The 21,230-nt window shown below is 35.8% G+C and overlaps 1 protein-coding gene across 14 annotated transcripts in view; it reads left to right on the top strand.

Moving 5' to 3' along the window:
* SOX5 (SRY-box transcription factor 5) overlaps positions 1 to 21,230 on the top strand; it is a 993,819-nt gene that overhangs the window by 928,422 nt on the left and 44,167 nt on the right. For all 14 annotated transcript variants that reach the window (XM_079938029.1, XM_079938030.1, XM_079938035.1 and 11 more), the window contains one exon: positions 20,816 to 20,993. In XM_079938029.1, coding sequence (XP_079794155.1) covers positions 20,816 to 20,993 — 178 coding nt within the window. The remainder of the gene's footprint in view (positions 1 to 20,815; positions 20,994 to 21,230) is intronic.

The following is a 21,230-nucleotide window of genomic DNA, read 5'->3' on the forward strand; positions in this document are numbered from 1 at the left end:
TACTTGATCTCTTTTGTGAGTAGGTTTACAAGTCACATGAGAAAACAGACCCTAATTTCTAATCAGATTTTTACTTTTGACATGTTTTTTTTAATTTTTGATTTTTACCCAAAACTTTATAACCCAGTGTGATTCAAGTGCAACAGACTTTCAGCTATCTTTTAAAAAAAATCAGTGAAAAATGTGCTATAGTCTCAAAACAATTACAACAGGGCAGTTTTAAAATTATGAAGAGCGTTATTTTCATCATTGGGATAAACTTGCTTTGAGAGGACAACATTCTTTCAAAATCAGCCACACATTCTCTCTCTTACTGCCTGTCTCTCCCTGTCTCCTTTCCTCCATCTGTCCCTCCCTCTCCTCCCCTCTTCCCTTCTCCCTTCCTCCAGTTACAAGCTTTATTAAAGTCACACTTTTTGTCATATAAACAAACATGCAATGCCACCCACTTAAAAAAAGCTTTTATAAAGCTTATTAAAACTTCTATAAATAATGTGATTATTTTCTTGTTAAAACTCATTATATGATTTATTTAAGCATGTACATTCACAATGCATTTAAAATCCTATTTGTTTTACTTATATTGAGTTTATATACAAAGTTCTAATGTATCTATTTTGTTGTATTATATTCCACGAAGAAGGATTCCTTTTTAGTTATACCTCTTCTCACATTTTCTCATGCACATACAATATGGTAGTGCCATTAATTGCACAAAGTTAACTTAAGGAGAAAGAGAGACTATTTTAATCCAGAGCTGTCCAAAAAGTTATAAAATAGTGAACTCCATCATCATTCTTGCAGTTTCTCATTTCTTCTAATAATCAACTAAAGAACACAGTTATTCTTAATTATAGTTTTTTGAACAAAGACCAGAAAAGAAAATGTGTAACTTGATTAGTATTAAATGTGGGGGAAAAAAATGCCTTCATCATATGCACAGTGCGTGGTGTAATTCACATTGACTGTGAATTATTGTCTAGAGCAGGGGTCCCCAAACCCCGGGCTGCGGACTGGTATCAATCTGTGGCCTGTTAGGAACCGGGCCGCAAAGCAGGAGGTGAGCTGCGGGCGAGCTAATGAAGCTTCATCTGCCGCTCCCCATCGCTCCCCATCGCTCGCGTTACCACCTGAACCATCCCCCCAACCCCTGTCTGTGGAAAAATTGTCTTCCATGAGACCGGTCCCTGGTGCCAAAAAGGTTGGGGACTGCTGGTCTAGAGTCTACTTAATATGATCAGAGGAGCTTGCAAGCATACATTCCTTATCTCACGTATCTTCAAGTTGGAGAACAGGGGGATACAGAATAGGATTCAAAATATAGAACAGCTCTTGTTTTTTTTTTTTTTTTTTTTGAAATAGGGAACAATCTTAGAATTCTCTTATTTTACTTGAAAATAGATTTGAAATTTTTTCTATACTGAAATCAGAATTTTGCTCACGAAAATTTTAATCATAAATATTAAATTTGAAAAGTACATTCTTAATGACTCAGAATATTGAATATTGCTAAGAACTTGTTTAACAGAGTGCTGCTTGGAAAGCAGCATGTCTAAAAATGCAAGCGTCTAAATATGAAAAGCTAGCAATTTTCCTTAACCTGAATCACGTACTTAGGTGTCCTCAGGTTCTCAAGGGAAGAATGTACCCCTTTCCTAGTCCTGGACCTCCTTGTAGATAATATAATTGGATGCTTCTTAGAATTCTATCCCCCTCCCTTTGTGAGCTTCAGGACTTACAATTGCAATATCCCACAGCTTTTAGCACTCGTACTTCCAACTATGGACTAGCTGATTCCATAGGGTGACTTTTACAGAACCCAACCGTTCATCCTTTATGATTTTGGTTTTTCAAAAGAATAAGGATGAGATCTCTAAATTTAGAGCAGAATGAAGACCAGAATTCTTACTTTACAGGTTTTACATTACCAAAATAATATGAAAGAAAAAAAAGTATACTTGAATAGAAAAAACAGTATATTCCCCCAAATTGTTTGCCAATACCAGAAAAGACTAGAAACCTTACATTTTCATAAAACCACAAAATATTTTTTATTAAAGCTCTGTTAGATTTCTTTGCAAGACCAGTTATCAGTACTGAGATTCCATATGAGACCTTCATTTAAATTGGGCCTTTCAATAACCAAAGAATCTTATTTTTTCTAGTTTATTATATAATTTGAGCTATTATGGTTTGTTGTGCAATTTTGATGACTTTTGGCAGTGTAGATATTTCATAATAGGAGAAAAAGAAATTGAGACCAAAAATAGAAAGGATGAAGTACTGCAAAAAATTTTCTCTTGTGGTATTTCCAGTAGTACTTAAAATAACATAAGGAAAAAATGCTGTTGTGAAGTATGTACAAAAGCATTATGACAGCAGTAGGAATGTCCTTAAATAGGTACAGATTTTTGTTTTCTATACTTCTCCGCGTAACTCTTTTGAGGATCAAAGTTTCATTTTAAGTCTGCGGGAGCTCAATATTCAGGTCAACCCTATATAAATACAGGGCAAGACAAAAATTTTGGGTCAAGTGATGGAATTTTTAGCGCCGGTTTTTATGCAGATAGTGCTGTCATTTATCTAAAAAATGATGGTTCTGATACAATTTTAAGAGAACCTCTGGGTAGTTTTTGTTTGATTTGGTTTTGCTTGTCTTTTTCTATTAGCATACACAGAGTTGCAGTGAGCTGGAATTCTGATCTGTTGTATCTGGGACCGTAATTTATGGACTTGCAACAAACTAAATGAAGGAAAGATCAATTCCATAAGATTAATCATATTACAAACACTTTCTTTACCCATTGAATTTTAAGTGGCTGCCCCATAATATGCAGTCGATAAATGTTTACTAGATTAAATGTTTATATTATACTACTCAATCTTAATATGAATTGAAACCTTAGTTATCACTATCTGTGATATAGTCTTCACTATATGTCTATTTTTGCAATTAAATATATTAATACAACATTATCTAAGATCATGTATCTGTATACGTTTTCTGTTATTATTTCAGTCATATATTCTTAGCTATTGTCAGGTGAACTTTTGGACCTTTGGTGTAACCAAGTTATGTTCTAGAATTCTGGGCATCTTAAATAAAACATTAAGGAGTTTAATGAGACAAAAAGAAATATTTTTTAAAGTTTTTAAAAATATTCTTTCAAAATGTATTTTGAAATGAATTCTATTTTTAAAAACAAGATCCACTTAGAATGCACAGTTAATAAAATATGATTTATCCTAAATGAGATATCTTCTAGTGGGAAAATAGGAATAAGAATGTCTGCCTTCGGAAAGAGATATATCAATAGACTTGACATTTTGCTTGAAACAATGCTATATGTTTGTTCACTGGTTTACATAATTTTTAAAATATCATGTAATGACTATGTTATTCATAGATGAAGCTTCTTAGAGTCACTCTTAGAAGATGTCAATACTGAGGTTTGTTCAATAAACACCTTTTTAGCACCTATAATATACTGGACACTGGTAGAATAAAAAAGAACAATAATTAACACTGTACAGTGTAATGGGGAAGGCAGCAAATAAACTAACAATTAAAATACTGTGGGCTAAGTAATAATCGAAGAATAATATGGAGAAACGGAAAAAAGTTCTCAACACAACCTGGGGAGAAATAGGAAGATAAGGAAAGGCTTCCAGAAGGTGTGCCATTTACATGGTTTTTGAAGGAAAATGAGACAACCTGTGCAAAGACGTGTAGGAATGGAAGAGTAGAGTGTGGGAGTTCATCTGAACTTTAAAGAAATAAGGTTTACAGTAATGCATCTCTAGAGCTTTGGGAGTGAACTTAAGAAGAATGAAAATGTAAAGATAAAAATGTCTAAAAGAGGAAGTCTAACCATCTTCCCTTGGCATTCTCTAATCTAGCCCCACTTACCTCACTAGCCTAAGTTATTCTACTTTTCTCCCAATCTCAGCAATTTGTGCTCCAAATGGAATCACTTCCTCATGTATCATGTTATTTCACCTCTTTTTGCCTATGTTTGTGCCACTCTACCTCTCTGGAATGCTTTTGCCCTCTTCATTCCACTTTTCCCTCTTGCCTGGCACCAACTCATAAGACATATGTCCACTGTCACCTCTATGTGGAATTGGCTATTCCATCATATGTGACCACACTACATAGACATGTACTCCTTGTATAGCATCACAGCACCTGTATAACTGCACTTGCCTTCCCTTGTATGACTCTGAATCCCCTGATGGTAGAGAGTATATCTTATTCATCCTTAGCATCCGGTGTAATGCTTGACATATAATCATTGCTCTAGTTCTTTTAGAAGAATAAACAAACAAACAAATAAACGAGCCATCTGTGGAAGTAAGCCAAGATACTATGTTCAAAAATATGACTGAGTTTGGGACCCCTTACATGGAAGCATCAAAGATCCTGGGCTTGAGGATAATCTCAATGCAGCGTGAGGGGAATACAGTTGTACCTAAGAAAAGTAAAACAGTGCTGTTGTACTATGTAGAAAGACCATATGCACAGAAAGGTTATGGAACCTAAAAGTAAGGTTTGTTGTTGTTTATCCTGTCAGTCTAGGTGAGATACACTGGATTTAGGCAATATGAGTGTTCTGATCATTCAAGAGACATCGGATGTAATGAAGCATACATAATCTACTAGTCCTTACTATGGTCTGAGTGAAGTACAGTCATCCCTTGGCATCCACAGGGGATTAGTTCCAGGACCTCCTTGGATACCAAAATCCACGGATGTTCGAGCCCCCTATGTAAAATGGTGTAGTACAGTTGGCCCTCTGTATCAACTGCAGTTGGTTGAGTCCGTGGGTGTGGAACCCAGGGATACGGAGGGCCAACTATACTCACTACTTCTTCGGCCCTGATTCTGATAGTGAAATTTGCATTTCGAGGTATCTTGAAATTAAAAGAAGAATACCTTAAAAAATTCAGCAATATTTTGGTCAGGTCTAAATTAATTAATTGACATTCTGACTTATATATTAGCCTCATGAGTTTGTTTACTATGAGTACATCTTCAAGCGAATGGCCTCCCTTATGTATGTTGACAGATTGAGAGTGTGCAGAGGGCTTCCCTGGTGGCGCAGTGGTGAGCCTGCGCGTCTGGAGCCTGTGCTCCGCAACGGGAGAGGCCACAACCGTGAGAGGCCCACGTACAGAAAAAAAAAAAAGAGAGCGAAAAAGAAATGAAAGGCATAGGCTTATACTAATATAAGCTACTTTTGTTATATTGTTTAACTGACAGTTCAAGTAAAGTCTTAGGAGGGAAATTTAAAATTTTTCTCTCTTACTTTTGTAAGATTATCTTTCTCTGCTTCTCTTTTAGGCTAATCAATCTACTCAAGTATGGCAGAGAAATAGTTCACCTATACATTCATTTGCTTATATTATATATAAACATTATTGATATTATATATAAACATATATATATTCCATTCTTTACTACAGTAATCAAGAATGCAGATTCATTTTATTTGGCAATCTAATGACCTAAAGCAACATTCAAAATAAAGTCGAATCTAAGGTAAATGCACTCATTCTTTCTCCTTAGTTCAGTTTAAAAGATATCATCAAAACTCTTATGTAATGATATCATTACAATTGCTATATGAAATCTTTTATGCCATCCAGACTGTGGAATGTATTATTCTCTTAATGTTATGGGTTGGGAAAAATTAAACAGGAGGCATTACAGCTGAGTTTCACTACGCATTATTTTAATTGACTATTTCTTAAATGAATATCTGATAAATCAATCTTGCAATTCCTCATGCTTCACGACATGCTTAACTCAATACAGACACTTAAGAATCATTATGCTGTGAGAGCCTTAATACAAATTTGAGATCATTATAGTTAAAATCAGACTCTTACCTGATGCTCAATTCTAAGCCTTTTCATGTTTACTGAATTTTCTTTGGACTATACCTTCAATTTAATATTATAACAATGATAGGCAGAATATATAATCAAGCTAAGCATCTTCAATATGTTGAGAAAAAATTATTTTGTCTCCAGGGTACAACATAAAAACTGGCCTTAACTGCCATTCTATATAAATAATCCTCAACCCTTAGAATTTTTTAAAGACGTCAGTTCCCTCCTGGTCACTGCCATGAAGACAAAGAATGCCTCAATGACTCTATCGAGATTATCATTAAAATAAAAGGATATTTGGAGACATCAGCTATAAATCACTATAAAATGGCCTGTGGGTAACCTTTGACACAACTCATTTGAAATAAACCTGGGATGGATTCATAGCCGTTGGTCAGGCCATTAGGTGGGCTAAAGGTCTTTTCCATCCTCTCTTTCATTTCTTGTAATATTAGTTCCTCTCTAAATGACTGGGCAGCATTTGGATATATATAAATTGACATATGTTTTATGTTGAAATAAAATAAGTCCACTTAAATAATAGTGTTGAGGATGTTTATGGCATTTACTTGAAATATGTACTCTTTTGATGTATAATTTAGGTACATGAATACATTTGGAATTTACTTGTAGCTATTTTGTTAAAATATTTCATGATAAGATATTATAAATTTTTTGCAGGGGCCCAGATTAATATTATCCAAATTGAGCTCTTAATGATCCCTATCATAATGAGGTATAAAAATCTCTTCAGAATTAAGAAGAAACTGCGAGATTTCAGTTATTAGTCTGATTTTTCAAAGAAATTGCTTAACAATTTTTTCCCTGTTGGCATTTAGATAAGAGGCAGCTCTGAAAAGTTGCCTAGACTTAATGGCCCAGTGACTTGGGTTTGAGTCCGAAGCTTAATGAAGTTATGACTATTGGCAAATCTTTGAATATCTCTAACTTCAGTTTCTTTATCTGTGAAGTGAGATTGATAATATCTCACACTCTTGCTGTGAGACTTAAAGTAAGACAAAATGTATGAGGATGCTTTTGTAACTTGTAAAGTTTAGCTGTCAGGGAGTAAATTGAATAGTATTAGAAAATCAGCATTAAAAATGAACAGATATAAAAGTATTCAAATTATTTTAAATAGTATATGGATTATTAAGCTTACTAAATGTACGTTTATATATTTTATGATATTTAATTGACTCTCCCCAAATATTTATGTAACAATAGTGTACAGAATTATTAGCATTTATTTCTTCTTTGGAAGTAGCTCTCTTTTTTTAATGTAAATTTATTTATTTATATATTTATTTCTGGCTGCATTGAGGCTGCATGCAGGCTTTCTCTAGTTGCGGCGAGCCAGGGCTACTCTTCGTTGCGGCGAGCCAGGGCTACTCTTCGTTGCGGTTCACGGGCTTCTCATTGCGGTGGCTTCTTCTCTTATTGTGGAGCACAGGCTCTAGGTGCACAGTCTTCAGTAGTTGTGGCTCACGGGCTCAGTAGTTGTGGCTCGTGGGCTCTAGAGCGCAGGCTCAGTAGTGGTGCACAGGCTTAGTTGCTCCACGGCATGTGGGATCTTCCCGGACCAGGGCTCGAACCCATCTCCCCTGCATTGGGCAAGTGGATTCTTAACCACTGAGCCACCAGGGAAGTCCTGAAACTAGCTCTCTTGATGACAAAATGGCTTTATAAAATCAGCATTTCTTTTGGAGTGGGGAGAAGTTCCCAGGTAAAAATTGCATAATTTTTGTATTCAATTAGGCATATACCATGCCTTTTGTTTTATTAACTCTCTAATAAGTTAATTAGGAGAAAAGGAAAAAGGAAAAAAATACTTTGTCAGTCACAATTAGAAAATAATTGCTTTTGATGAATATCTCAGGGAAGGGAAAATAATCTTTATTTCTGGTAATAATCATCTAATCCCAAGTAGCAAATTTTATAGGACTAAGTGTTCTAAGAGCTCATGCCCTTGACACCTTTCTGTGTTTTCAAACTCTTCAGAAAATGAGGTGTCAGGATCAACAAAATAAGGAAATGATAACCTTTTGAAAAAGTTCTGAAAATTGCATTTAAATTAAATATCTAAGATCCAAAATCCAAATCCCAGTCCTAGACTAGTGAATCAACCACATTTGTGACAAAGTTTGGTCTAAATAATCTAGACTAAATAAAATACAGGTTTTTTTCAGAAGAATTTCTTTCATGGCACTCTTTTAGATTAATCACAATCATATTTCTTTAAATGTAGTTGGCCTTTAAACAACGTGGGTTTGAACTGCATGGGTCCACTTATGCAAAGGTTTCTTTCAACAAATACATTGGAAAGTTTTTTGGAGATTTGTGACAATTTGAAAAAACTTGCAGACAAACTGCATAGCCTAGAAATACTGAAGAAATTAAGAAAAAGTTAGGTATGTCATGAATGCATACAAATATATGTAGATATACATATATACATATACATACAAATGTATATGTATATACATACAAAGTATGTGTTAATCAACTGTTTATGTTATCTGTAAGGCTTCCAGTCAACAGTAGGCTGTTAGTAGTTAAGTTTTGGGGGAGTCAAAAGTTATACTCAGATTTTCGACTGTGCAAAGGGGTCACTGCCTCAAACCCCAAGTTGTTCAAGAGTTAACTAACTGTATTACAATTTTCTAGCAGCTTCCATAGCCTTAAACTGTTGTGTCGTTTAGTGTCTATATATTGCTTCACCAACTGGAATATAAATTCCTTCTCCCCCATGACTAGCACAGTTGGGAATAATTTCTAAAAAGATGCTTATGGAACAAATTAAAGAATAAACCTATCACATGAGAAAAAAAAAAAAGACCAGGGCAAATAGGACAACTCTTCTAAATCTATATTCAGAAAGGAAGATCACTAATACTGCTCTTAATCTGACGGGTGAAAATTGCTCTGGGTTAAGATAAGTGGGAGTGAGAGAAATGAGTTTTGCATTTACGTTTTATTTTTACTTATCTTTGGACTTTTAATCCTTTGTTTTCAATGACCGCCCCTTGTCCTCTGCAATGAATGGAGTGAAAAAGAGTTGTAGTTTGGATGTCCTGACCTAGTAAAGTTTCAGGTCAAATTAATAGGAAGGGGCTTCCCTGGTGGCGCAGTGGTTAAGAATCTGCCTGCCAATGCAGGGGACACGGGTTCGAGCCTTGGTCCGGGAAGATACCACATGCCGCGGAGCAACTAAGCCCGTTCGCCACAACTACTGAGCCCGTGCTCCAGAGTCCGCGAGCCAGAGCTACTGAGCCTGCGCACCACAACTACTGAAGCCCGCGTGCCTAGTGCCCGTGCTCCACCACAAGAGAAGCCACCGCAATGAGAAGCCCACGCACCGCAACAAAGAGTTGTGCCCCCATGCAGCAGCAAAGACCCAACATAGACATACATACATACATAACATTTAAAAAAATTAATTGGAAGCCTGTCACTAAGAAGTTCCTAACAGTGACTCTGTTAGGTGACATCTCTGAGGAGAAATCAGTGAGTCCCAGAGTTGTCAAGGCTTCAACCCTAAGGGCAAAAAGAAAAAGGAGCAAAGTTCTGAAGACTGGGAAGAACCCTGAAATTCAAGTGGTGGGAATTCATTTGAAGAGATTCAAATATGGAGGGAAACCTTATGGTGGTGCATATGCTCCTATTTTGATATTCACTAGTCAAAATGACATTTGCATTGTATGTAGATGTAAGAATTTTTAAAATACTTTATGAAAAAAAAAGAGGAAGAAACAGAATTTATCAAGAGTTAGTCAGTGATTAAACTTAACTGTCCATGTAATTATATATTAGTTAATATTTAGTATTTTTTCTATTCAAAGTATATGTGGGTAATAAAAGACAATTAATATACTAATGCCTACCCCCAAGTAAGTTGTACTGTAAAGAGTGGGAGTACTCAGCTAATCCGTAAAGGTCCCTTTGAAGAGTAAGGTCTTCTTAATCTATTTAAAATCTGATTATTTTGCCATCAACAATTCAGGAAAACAACTAATGCAATAAAATGAAATACAGTGGGATGATCGTTATAGTCACTAATAATAGGGTGCTGCCTTAGTCTTCCCTAACCTTCTTGCTTTATGTTTCATTCACTGTCAAATCCATTGCACACACACATACTCATACGCCCAGACACACGTGTGCACGTCCATCCTTCCCCAGAGTTCTGTACCTTAGACGATTTGGCCCTTTCTCAAGTCTCCCCAAAATACACCCATACAGTGGTTAACTGTCATAACTGTATTAAACATGAAACAGTCAGAGTGGGGTCACCAGACTGTTGGGGATTTGTGCCCATTAGAACCTATACGTGCATGTGGGGGAATTGGAGATGAGGACTTGGATTTAATTAGTTAGAGTTAGTATTAAATGACTTACGTATGACTGTGCCTTCTATTTATTCTCCTCTTTTCTCCTGGGTTGGCTATTTAAAGATGATCTACGGGGAGGGGAAAGCGTGGGGTGGGACAAGGTGAGAGAGTGGCATGGACATATATACACTACCAAATGTAGAATGAATGGTTGGAAGCAGCTGCATAGCACAGGGAGGTCAGCTCGGTGCTTTGTGACCACCTAGAGGGGTGGGATAGGGAGGGTGGGAGGGAGACGTGAGAGGGAGGGGATATGGGGATATGTGTATACATATGGCTGATTCACTTTGTTATACAGCAGAAACTAATGCATCATTGTAGAGCAATTATACTCCAATAAAGATGTTGAAAAAAAAATTTTTTTAAATAAGTAAATAAAGATGATCTATCTGCTTGTAACCAGACCAAACTTTTCCCAGGATCTTCAAAAATGTAAATCCCTAAAACAGTGAATCCCCAGATATTTTTTAAGGAATTTTTTTTAGCCCTCTCAGTATTCCAAGTATTCTATTTTGTTTTGTTGCAAGATCAACTCATTCTTTTCACAGTTTTGTGAGTGTTTCCTCCCCCTGAATAATAGGCCTCCATGTGATATAACTACCTCTGCTTTGTGTGACCCCAGTGGGACAAAGAGTCTACACTCATTTGTATTGGTGTTGTTTATATTGTTCTGCTGTTCTTTTGGTGTTAATTCCTTTTGTAGATTGAGGTAGAGAGGTTGGTTCTGTACATTCAGGTACAGGTAGAAGTACCATCCCCACCACAGAGGTGGTAGTAGAATTTGATCAGTGTGGCTTCTACTTCCTTAAATTTCATGTTGTGAATCTGTATTGCTCTGAGGACTTCTGCTTTTTTGCATGTGAATCCATTCCAACATCTGATAACTTTGGAGCTCTTGGGGTTTTTTTCACATATATTCAAGTGGAGCTAACAGAAAAGTAACAGTGACAAATGCTTTCTAATTATTAGTTTAAGGGCTGGTCAGGTGGTGCCAGGAAAACACTTAATTCTTCTTGTACACAGAATGACCAACTCTAATTTCTCTAAAAGCATTTTCTAAAAGCTTTTGGAGATTTAGAGTTTAATAAAAGGAACTGGTATGATTATTAACATCAACTCTTACTGCTCTGTGTTTTCTTTTAGCCTCTTGGTAGAAGAACTGTAAATCATTTTAAAAGATAATAGCAGTCATCCAGATGTAATGAATACCACAGGACAAAATAACAATTATTATTAGGAATTTGAAGCTGTCCAGGGACCAGAGGTTAAACAAAGGTGAATCTGAAACACCATACACTTTATACTGTTTCGTGTTATCACTGTTCTCATCAAATATTATTGTTGACACTTGTATTCCTCCTGTTCTTCTCCTTTTCAAATAGTTCAGAAAATTTACTCTGCAGAATTTCTGTGAGTGGGTTTTCATTTGGTATTGTGAGCTAAAGATCTTCCCATATGACACTCTTCTAAGTAAATGTACAGAAACTATATTTCTACAGTTTATTTTTAGAACGTTTTGAAAATAAAAAGTAGCAGTTAGATAGAGAGTTTATCTAAAATTAAAGTCTCAAAAGCTGAGTTAGAAATGTTCAAGAGAAGGGAGAGGAAATATTAAAAGAGAAGGAAAGAAAAAGGAGAAAAGAATGACAACTAGCTCTCAAAATACATAAAACTGAGGAAGATTCATGAAATGTATTCACATATTATGGTTGAAGAATGAGGAACAAGTATTTTTCCAGGAGTCAAAGTGAGGTCTTGGTAAAAAATGCTTTGGAATCATATAAGAACTTAACATATATTGGCTACAGTCTTCTCTTTTAGAGGATGGATTCAGTATTGCTGCCTCACAAAATATCCCCAAATTTAGTGACTTCAGACAACAAACACTTATCTCACACAGTTTCTGTGGGTCATGAATTTGAGAGTAGATTACTTGGGTGGATCTGGCTAAGAATTTCCCGTGGTTGCAATCAAGTTGTTAACTGAGGTTAGTCATTTGAAAGCTTGTCTGGTACTGGTACATTCACTGGGGTTGCAGTCATTTGAAAACTTGACTGGTGCCAGTACATCCACTTGCGAAGTGGCTTACTCACATGCCTAACTAGAAGTCCTGGTTATTGGCAGGAGGCCTCAGTTCCTTGCCAGGTGGTTCTCTCCATTGGTTGTTTGAGTGTCCTCACAACATGGCAACTGACTTACCCCTGAGGGTGATTTTGTCCCTCAGGAAACATTTGGCAGTGTCTGGCTATAATTTCGGTTGCTGCAACTTGGACAGGAGTGCTACAAGCATCTACTGGTTGAGGCCAGGGATACTGCTAAACATTCTGCAATGCACAGGACAGTCACTCACAACAAAGAGTTATTCAGCCGAAAATCAATAGTGCTGAAGTTGAGAAACCCTGCCACCCCAGAGCAAGTGATTCAAGAAAGAGGAAAGTAGAAGCTGCAATGTCTTTTATGACCAAGCATCAGGAGTCAAACTGTCATTTCTGCAGTATCCTGTTGGTTATGTAGATCAGTCCTATTCACTCTGGGAGGGGAATACACAGGGGAATACCCGGAGGCAAGAATTACTGGGGGGGGGGGAGCATCGTGGAAGCTGGCTATCACAGAAGAACTTTGTGTGTAGAAAGAATGACATTATTTGGTTTAGAAATTTCAAAGAAATTATTTCATTAAAAAATGAATGTGAAATATTACTGATATTCCGGAAGCCACAATCTTTCCTCTCCTTGTTTTCAAGTATATGTATGGGTGTCTTTGTGGGTATAATTTACAGTTTTGAGGCTTTAAATCAATGAAGTCAGAAAACAAGGAAAATAATCTATCAAGGTATTAACGGGGAAAGAACAGGAGGCATTTTAAACAACAAATTAAATGATGAATATGTTTTGAACACCTTTAAATTAATTAAGGGCCAACAGGATAAATGTAAAAGCGATGTGTAATTACCACACTGAAGCAAATGTTCCCCAACTACACTGCTAACGTACACGTTTTTGTTTTTTTTTTTTACATCTTTATTGGAGTATAATTGCTTTACAATGGTGTGTTAGTTTCTGCTTTATAACAAAGTGAATCAGTTATACATATACATATGTTCCCATATCTCCTCCCTCTTGCATCTCCCTCCCTCCCACCCTCCCTATCCCACCCCTCCAGGCGGTCACAAAGCACTGAGTTGATCTCCCTGTGCTATGCGGCTGCTTCCCACTAGCTATCTATTTTACGTTTGGTAGTGCATATATGTCCATGCCTCTCTCTCACTTAGTCACAGCTTACCCTTCCCCCTCCCCATATCCTCAAGTCCATTCTCTAGTAGGTCTGTGTCTTTATTCCTATCTTACCCCTAGGTTCTTCATGACATTTTTTTTTCTTATATTCCATATATATGTGTTAGCATACGGTATTTGTCTTTCTCTTTCTGACTTACTTCACTCTGTATGACAGTCTCTAGGTCCATCCACCTCACTACAAATAACTCAATTTCGTTTCTTTTTATGGCTGAGTAATATTCCATTGTATATATGTGCCACATCTTCTTTATCCATTCATCCGATGATGGACACTTAGGTTGTTTCCATCTCCTGGCTATTGTAAATAGAGCTGCAATGAACATTTTGGTACGTGACTCTTTTTGAATTATGGTTTTCTCAGGGTATATGCCCAGTAGTGGGATTGCTGGGTCATATGGTAGTTCTATTTGTAGTTTTTTAAGGAACCTCCATACTGTTCTCCATAGTGGCTGTACCAATTCACATTCCCACCAGCAGTGCAAGAGGGTTCCCTTTTCTCCACACCCTCTCCAGCACTTATTGTTTCTAGATTTTTTGATGATGGCCAACATACACTTTTAAAAGAAGCAGGTGTAGTAAAAGTGTAAAATGGCAAAATGAGGAAGGCAAATGAGAAGCTAGACCATATTACCATCAGCTAAATAACTTAAGACTTGAATCTAAATGGCAATCAAGTCTAATGGTAACTTTAACACAGCAAAAGCATACCTATCAGAGAATTCCTGGAGTTCTCTCTACCTGGTTAACAAGGCATCTTGCAATCTGGAAGTCCAAAAGTAAGGGTGTGTTCATGAAAAGGACTTCAGGACTACATGCTCTCTAAGATGATAAACTTGATTTTCTGGTGACAGAAAGCTACTAAGTATAGAGTTGGGGTGGCCACCTGAGTAGGATTCCTAATTCTTCAGGAGCTAAGAAAATAATTTTAAGATTGTTACACTTTGTTTTATATTATATTACTTTAATTGACTCTTGCACATAAATGTAAACCTTTTCTCCTCTAAATTCTTCATGAAGGAAAAATCAAGGACACACCAGTCTTTTTGGAGATCTCATGGTATTTGTTTTGTTTTTCTCTCTACTGTTTACTGTTTTTTCTGCTAAACCGTAGGAAAAAAGCCTTATGTGGGTGGGAAAGGTGAAAGAGGGCTCTTACAGTGAACAATAGGGACAGAAGAAGAAAAAGATGAATGTGAACACAAGCTAGGGAAGAGAGGTGCGGCCTCAGTGCACATTGTGCAATTCAGCTTGTCGTGTAGCTTCCGTACTTAATTTAATAAGATTATTTCATTAGAGAGGATAATAGCAGTATCGTGATTAATTTTGCAGCATGTTTCATGAATGCTTTTACTCCTCCCATGTGTTAGTATTGCTACTTACTTCACATGAGTATTTATGATATGTATGGGGACAGTTTCCAAATTGCGCACAGGAAGTAGCCTGAAATTATATACATAGAGTTTATTAAGTCATTGCATGGCTATTAAAGAATCAAAGCATATTTATAAATAAAACGATGTGTTAAGTGCGTAGACAAACTGTCCTTCAAGCATTCAGCTAAAATAAGACACATTTCCACATACCTCTATATCTAGGGCGTGAATAAAAAGTAAATGCACCTCTTTGTTCCTTTATTACTGGCCACACAAAACTAAAGTCTTAAAGCCACATGCCTAGATGTCAAGTGATTTGCATTTTTCTAATTCCCAACATATAATAGCCATTATTAAATGGTTGAAATTCCATTCAATAAATAACAAATGAATGGATGGATGATTGAATAAATGTATATGTTCTTGTTCTTTGTCATCAGAGTGCTATAAACTTGTTAACTGCCAAATAAATGTTTGATTTTCAATAACTACTTTAGGTAAATATTTAAGGAAGTGGAATTTGGGGACAAGTGTGATATGGCACGAACTGGATCATCAATTAGATAATGAGAATGAATAAAGAAGTAAATAAAGATGAAAGTTTTATACTGAAAGATATAATGATTTGCATATCCTTAATGGTACATCTTGTGGTCCAGAATCCTGCATGTGGGTATAGCTCCATGATGTGAAGGACAAGAGTGCAAATAGCAAGAAAGAAGTAGACTTCTTTACTGGTATCCCTGTTCTCTAGCTCTCTATTAAAATTCTTTAGCAAAAACATGAATGAAGGCTAAGGAGTGGGGAGAGAGAAATAACCCTCCAGGATTCTGGAGAATGATTTTTCTTTGATAAATTATGTTTGATTTCCTAACTAATTTGGTCTCTGCACATTATAAAATTATGGATATGATACAGTTATAATAGAGTAACATGTTTTTCCTAGCATAAACTTATGATTTGAAAACCATGTGAATGAAATATATTTTAACTTTATATAGTTATTTTACAGTGTTTGTTAAGTTTTTGTGGAATCATCCCTGCATTCATGATCACAACTGGTATTTCTTCAGTGCATCCAAGGCAATATATTTGTGTCAAATTCTTTTCTTTATCTCATTTATAATTTATATGTGTGTGGGATTGGGATACAAATTCATTAGAACCGCCACAGTATTTCTAGTACTGTGACCACAAGCTGATGTTAAGTGAAATGTTTGCTTCGAGACAAGTCATAGTAGCTAAATAAGTGGAACATGCCTGAACTACATGATTTTTGGATTGCCCTCGTTTTGCATTCTTGTTAACGATTTTATATTTAACTAAGATTAGATAATTCCTTATTAGGGGAATGTATAATCATGAATTGGTTCCTAAAACTTTTGGACATATTTGGACATACAAAATAGTATTCTCACACATTATTGTATGAATTGTTATATTTTCTGCCATATTGTACATGAACCTTTGGTATTTTTCTCAAAGAATAGTCTAATAAGTCTTTAGCATTACTGAAGGGAATTTTCGATGCCATATGGTGTAGAGAACAGAGGAGCATTTAAAAAATCACCAAAACAAGTTAACAATTTGTGCTTTAACTTTTAAACTAATGTATACAGTACCAAATGTGTGTATTAGTTCATTTTATTGCATGTGTACTGACCTTTATGTGGTTTATTATGTGATAGAATTATATGGCTAGGGCTGAATTCCAGAAATTATATTTCATTAACATCTCTTTAAGTTTAAATTCGTCATGTAAATGAAAAGAGTATTGTAGAGACCAAAAACCTGGGATTCATTAGACCTTTCTGAGCACTAGTTTCCTTTCTGAGGTTATTCATGACTTCACAGTATTAAAGATTAAATAAATGATTTGAAATATTTATAGTGATTCCATAGCTATGTAGAATATAGACTTCAGCTAGTTAAAACTTGCTTACCCTAGCTTACACATTTACTTAAGCTTAAATGCTTGCCTTATAATTATCATATACAAGTTTAGAGCTACTCAACAGCTACGTAGGATTCTTCTTAACTATTACTTTCTGTATAAATGAAATAAGTATGAAATGTGCTATTTCCAAAAGTTTTCAACTGACAACATCATTCAACAAGTGGACAATTAGAAGGGAATCGCTTTCCTCACTGCCTGACAGTGTACTTGATAGAAATACTATCTTTCCCACTGCTTTCCTGACCTTGAAAATTACTTACATTTTTTACATGTAAAGTATTTATATATATATATATATATATATATATATATATATATATATATATATATATATTTTTTTTTTTTGGCGGTACGCGGGCCTCTCACTGCTGTGGCCTCTCCGTTGCGGAGCACAGGCTCCGGACGCGCAGGCTCAGCGGCCATGTCTCACGGGCCCAGCCGCTCCCCGGCATATGGGATCTTCCCGGACCGGGGCAGGAACCTATGTCCGCTGCATCGGCAGGCGGACTCTCAACCACTGCGCCACCAGTGTATGTTTTATTTGTTAAGAATACTGGTTAAAATGTATGTTTTATTTGTTAAGAATACTGGTTAATCATGCTAAGCTTTCACATTTCTCCTAAATAATAAGATATCGCAAATGAAAAAACAATGTAGAAAAAAACCTTACCTTTTGCGTTTATTGTGCATATTCATAATTACGAGAATGCATGTCATAAATAAATAGTCCAGTTCCATTTTACAGCTAGGGTTTTAAAATTTTCATCTAGTCAAATGAAAAATAATTAATAGAAAATGGGAAACTTCTGTAATTTTTGTATTCTTCATGAATAATGGGCATTTGGTATAGTAGCTCAGTAGTAAATTATGAAAAGAAGCAAATTGTTAAATAATATCATATAATGGGTCAAAATTATTTATATAGTTACCAGTATAAGGATCAAGCATGTGGGTTCTTATTAATATACTATTAGCCTGGTCACACAATGAAAGAGAATGAAAGGGCAATTTTGAATGACATTTCTATCAACTTTGGAACTGTCAACCTCTATTATGTCCTTGGGGCTTTGCACTTTTTGGCTTTCAGACTTCTGTGCTGCCTCGAATACAGGAGAATATTAAGATTTCCCGTGGGTCTCTCGCTCTAATCAGTGCTTTCGGTAGTCATTTTTTAGTATGCACATGTAATAGTTCTTTTTCTTTTTTTTTTTTTTTTTCTTTGCGTTACGCGGGCCTCTCACTGTTGTGGCCTCTCCCGTTGCGGAGCAGAGGCTCCGGACGTACAGGCTCAGCAGCCATGGCTCATGGGCCCAGCCGCTCCGCGGCATGTGGGATCTTCCCGGACTGGGGCACGAACCCGTGTCCCCTGCATCGGCAGGCGGACTCAACCGCATGTAATAGTTCTTAATGCTTAAAGCTAAGTGTATGACATTTCACCCCATCAGCACCCACATCTGCATCATCTTCATGGACACCACCTCTCCTCCAGTACACACACTCACACTCAATTTCCTCTGTGCTCATAAATCTCTGTTGCAACTCTGGGAATATGTTCCTTTCTTTCTGCACAGTCAAGTGGAACAGCGACCTGTAATTTCTCCAAATATCCCCTCAAAACTTTTCTAAGAGTTTTAATGCTGTCAAAAGAAGTTTTCAGGCTATCATGACAAAAGCCTGTAGTTTCATATAGAAAGTACTAAGCAGGTACAACTTTCATAAGGGAAAAAGTACCTAGAATATTTACAGTTGCATAGTAAATAGTTGATAAAGCTCTGATATGACAGGATATTTAGGCTGAATAAGGGGGAGAAAATCTGAATTCTAATCCTTATCGGCCCACTGAATCTCAGTAGCATTTTTCTTATTATGCATATACCTTTTCATTTATTATTATTAGCATATGATATGTTCTGATAAAATTTTAAAGATTGAGATAACATTACATATTTTTAATGTTACCTCCTTATATTAAGGAAGATTCTTAAAGGGTTTTGAAGCCTAGTAAATACAAATTTTTAATAATCTCCCTTTATACTGTATAAGGCATTGTCTCTGAAATGTTAGTATGCATCAGAATCACCTGGGAAGGCTTGTTAAAACACAGCTTGCTGGAACCTACCTCCAAAGTTTCTAAGATTGAGAATTTGCTTTTCTAACAAATTCCCAGGTGGTGCTGATGGTACCAGTTCAAGGATCGCATTTTGAGAAACTCTCATCCATACTGGAGAATAGGAAAAAAAGACAATATTCCTGGGGCTCTGCCATCATATATAAGGATTATGGCTGACTAGCTCAACTAAATGTTGAAAGATCTGGAAGTGATTTTTGCCCTGTAGTTTTTAAAATGCTTAGTTCAAAATTGTATATTGAGCCAGTCATGGAGTTATTTTACTTCCTTCCAAGATTCTGTGAATTCATATAAATTTGATATCATGGTCAGTAATTTATTATGCATCTAACATGATCCCGGATTGCCATTTGAATTACCTCATGGGTTTTCAAATAATTGTTATTTTCTCTGAGACAGAAAATAGAATTGAAAAAAAATGTTCAAGTGTAATTTTCCCTGGCCTGTTCATAGGTTTCCTAAGTGAAGCTAACCATGGAATCAAATAACAATAAATCATTTTTAAAAATATAAATTTGAAATATCATATTATATACCATTTTTTACCACTTTTGTAAAGTGATTTATTTCAACGCTTTAGGGTAAATATATACATCAAATTTTATACACATTAATTAATATGTTTCCATGTCACCACATCACACCATTTGATTCTAAATTGTTCCACTTTCAACAAGTAATCCTGCTATTACTGATAGATATTTTATGTTCTTAACTCCTAAAGATGAACCTAAGTGGATACTAAATTTTTGTTCTCCAATAATACCTGTGTAAAATTGGATATAAGGCAAACAATAAAGTACAAATGACACAATATTCCAATTTTAGAGCACAAGAAAAGAATAACTCTCTTTGCAGTGAAAGAAAAGTAATATAATGTTAAGATTATCTGATCTTATATATTGTGATAGACATTTTAGTGATAATTGTATCCATAAATGTTACATATGAACTTACATAAGAGCTAGTGTAGAAAGGTATAAAATAGAATGTAAACTATGTAAACTCGACCTATTCAAGCCTAGAACAATTGGACATTGCCATACATGCTGAGCTGACCACATGCAGCTCTTCATGCTACCATGTAGTGCACTGTAAGGAAAATGTGGAAAACAAATCTGGATTTTTAAAAATGTAATGTTAAGTGTTTAGAACAGTGTTGCATATAAATAAATAGTATATATTAATATAATGCTAATTATGTTTATTTTTAGATGAAACCCTAAAGTGTTTCTGTGAAACCTAGGAGAAAAGATTATTTTCTAAGAAAGTTAGAAAGTTTTCTTCTTTTTTGTATTTAATTTGGAGAACAGTTCTAATCAGAGGTACACACCATTTAGCTCCTCCATGATGGGATGTTCTGGGTACTCTAAGCACCAGGGTCCAAAGATGCTTGGGACTCAACACCTATTCTTTGGAGATTGAAAAAAAAATAATCTACATCATAGTTTCATGCGAATTATGCATTGTCTTCAATAAAAATGAATAGTACAAATAATATCTTCTTTAAGAATATTTCTTACAGGTGTCATCAGTTATATGCTTTCTGGATAGTTGAGTGCACATGTACTTTCTCTTATACCAAAGGTTTTTTTATGATATGTAGTTGAAAGTGCCGTTGTTGACAGCTAACCAAACACTGTAATGTTCAGACTGAATGTTAAAATCACTAGTAGAGTATTTGATGGGAAATGACAGGCAGTATACCTGTGTTTTTCTAGGCATTTTTAATCAGACTTTCCTTATCACAGCTCATGTTCTAATGATCATTGCAGGATGAAGTGGCACAGCCACTGAACCTATCAGCTAAACCCAAGACCTCTGATGGCAAATCACCCACATCACCCACCTCTCCCCATATGCCAGCTCTGAGAATAAACAGTGGGGCAGGCCCCCTCAAAGCCTCTGTCCCAGCATCATTAGCTAGTCCTTCAGCCAGAGTTAGCACAATAGGTAAGTTCTGTTTCTTTTGTTCTTGCTGATTTTCTGTTTATGGCAATTGAATGAAAGCATCTTTTAATGGCAAATCACGCTTTAGTTCCATAGGAGAGTTTCAATATGATGAACCTCATAGGTCTGTTTTAAACATGCAATTGAAATTTATAACTGAAGTCCAAGTTATAATGTCCCCCTGAGAATCTAATTGAACTGGTTACGTTTGTTGGTATAACTGATGTTCTTAAGTTTATG

This window comes from Stenella coeruleoalba, assembly GCF_951394435.1.
Source record: "Stenella coeruleoalba genome assembly, chromosome: 11".
Taxonomy (NCBI): Eukaryota; Metazoa; Chordata; class Mammalia; order Artiodactyla; family Delphinidae; genus Stenella; species Stenella coeruleoalba.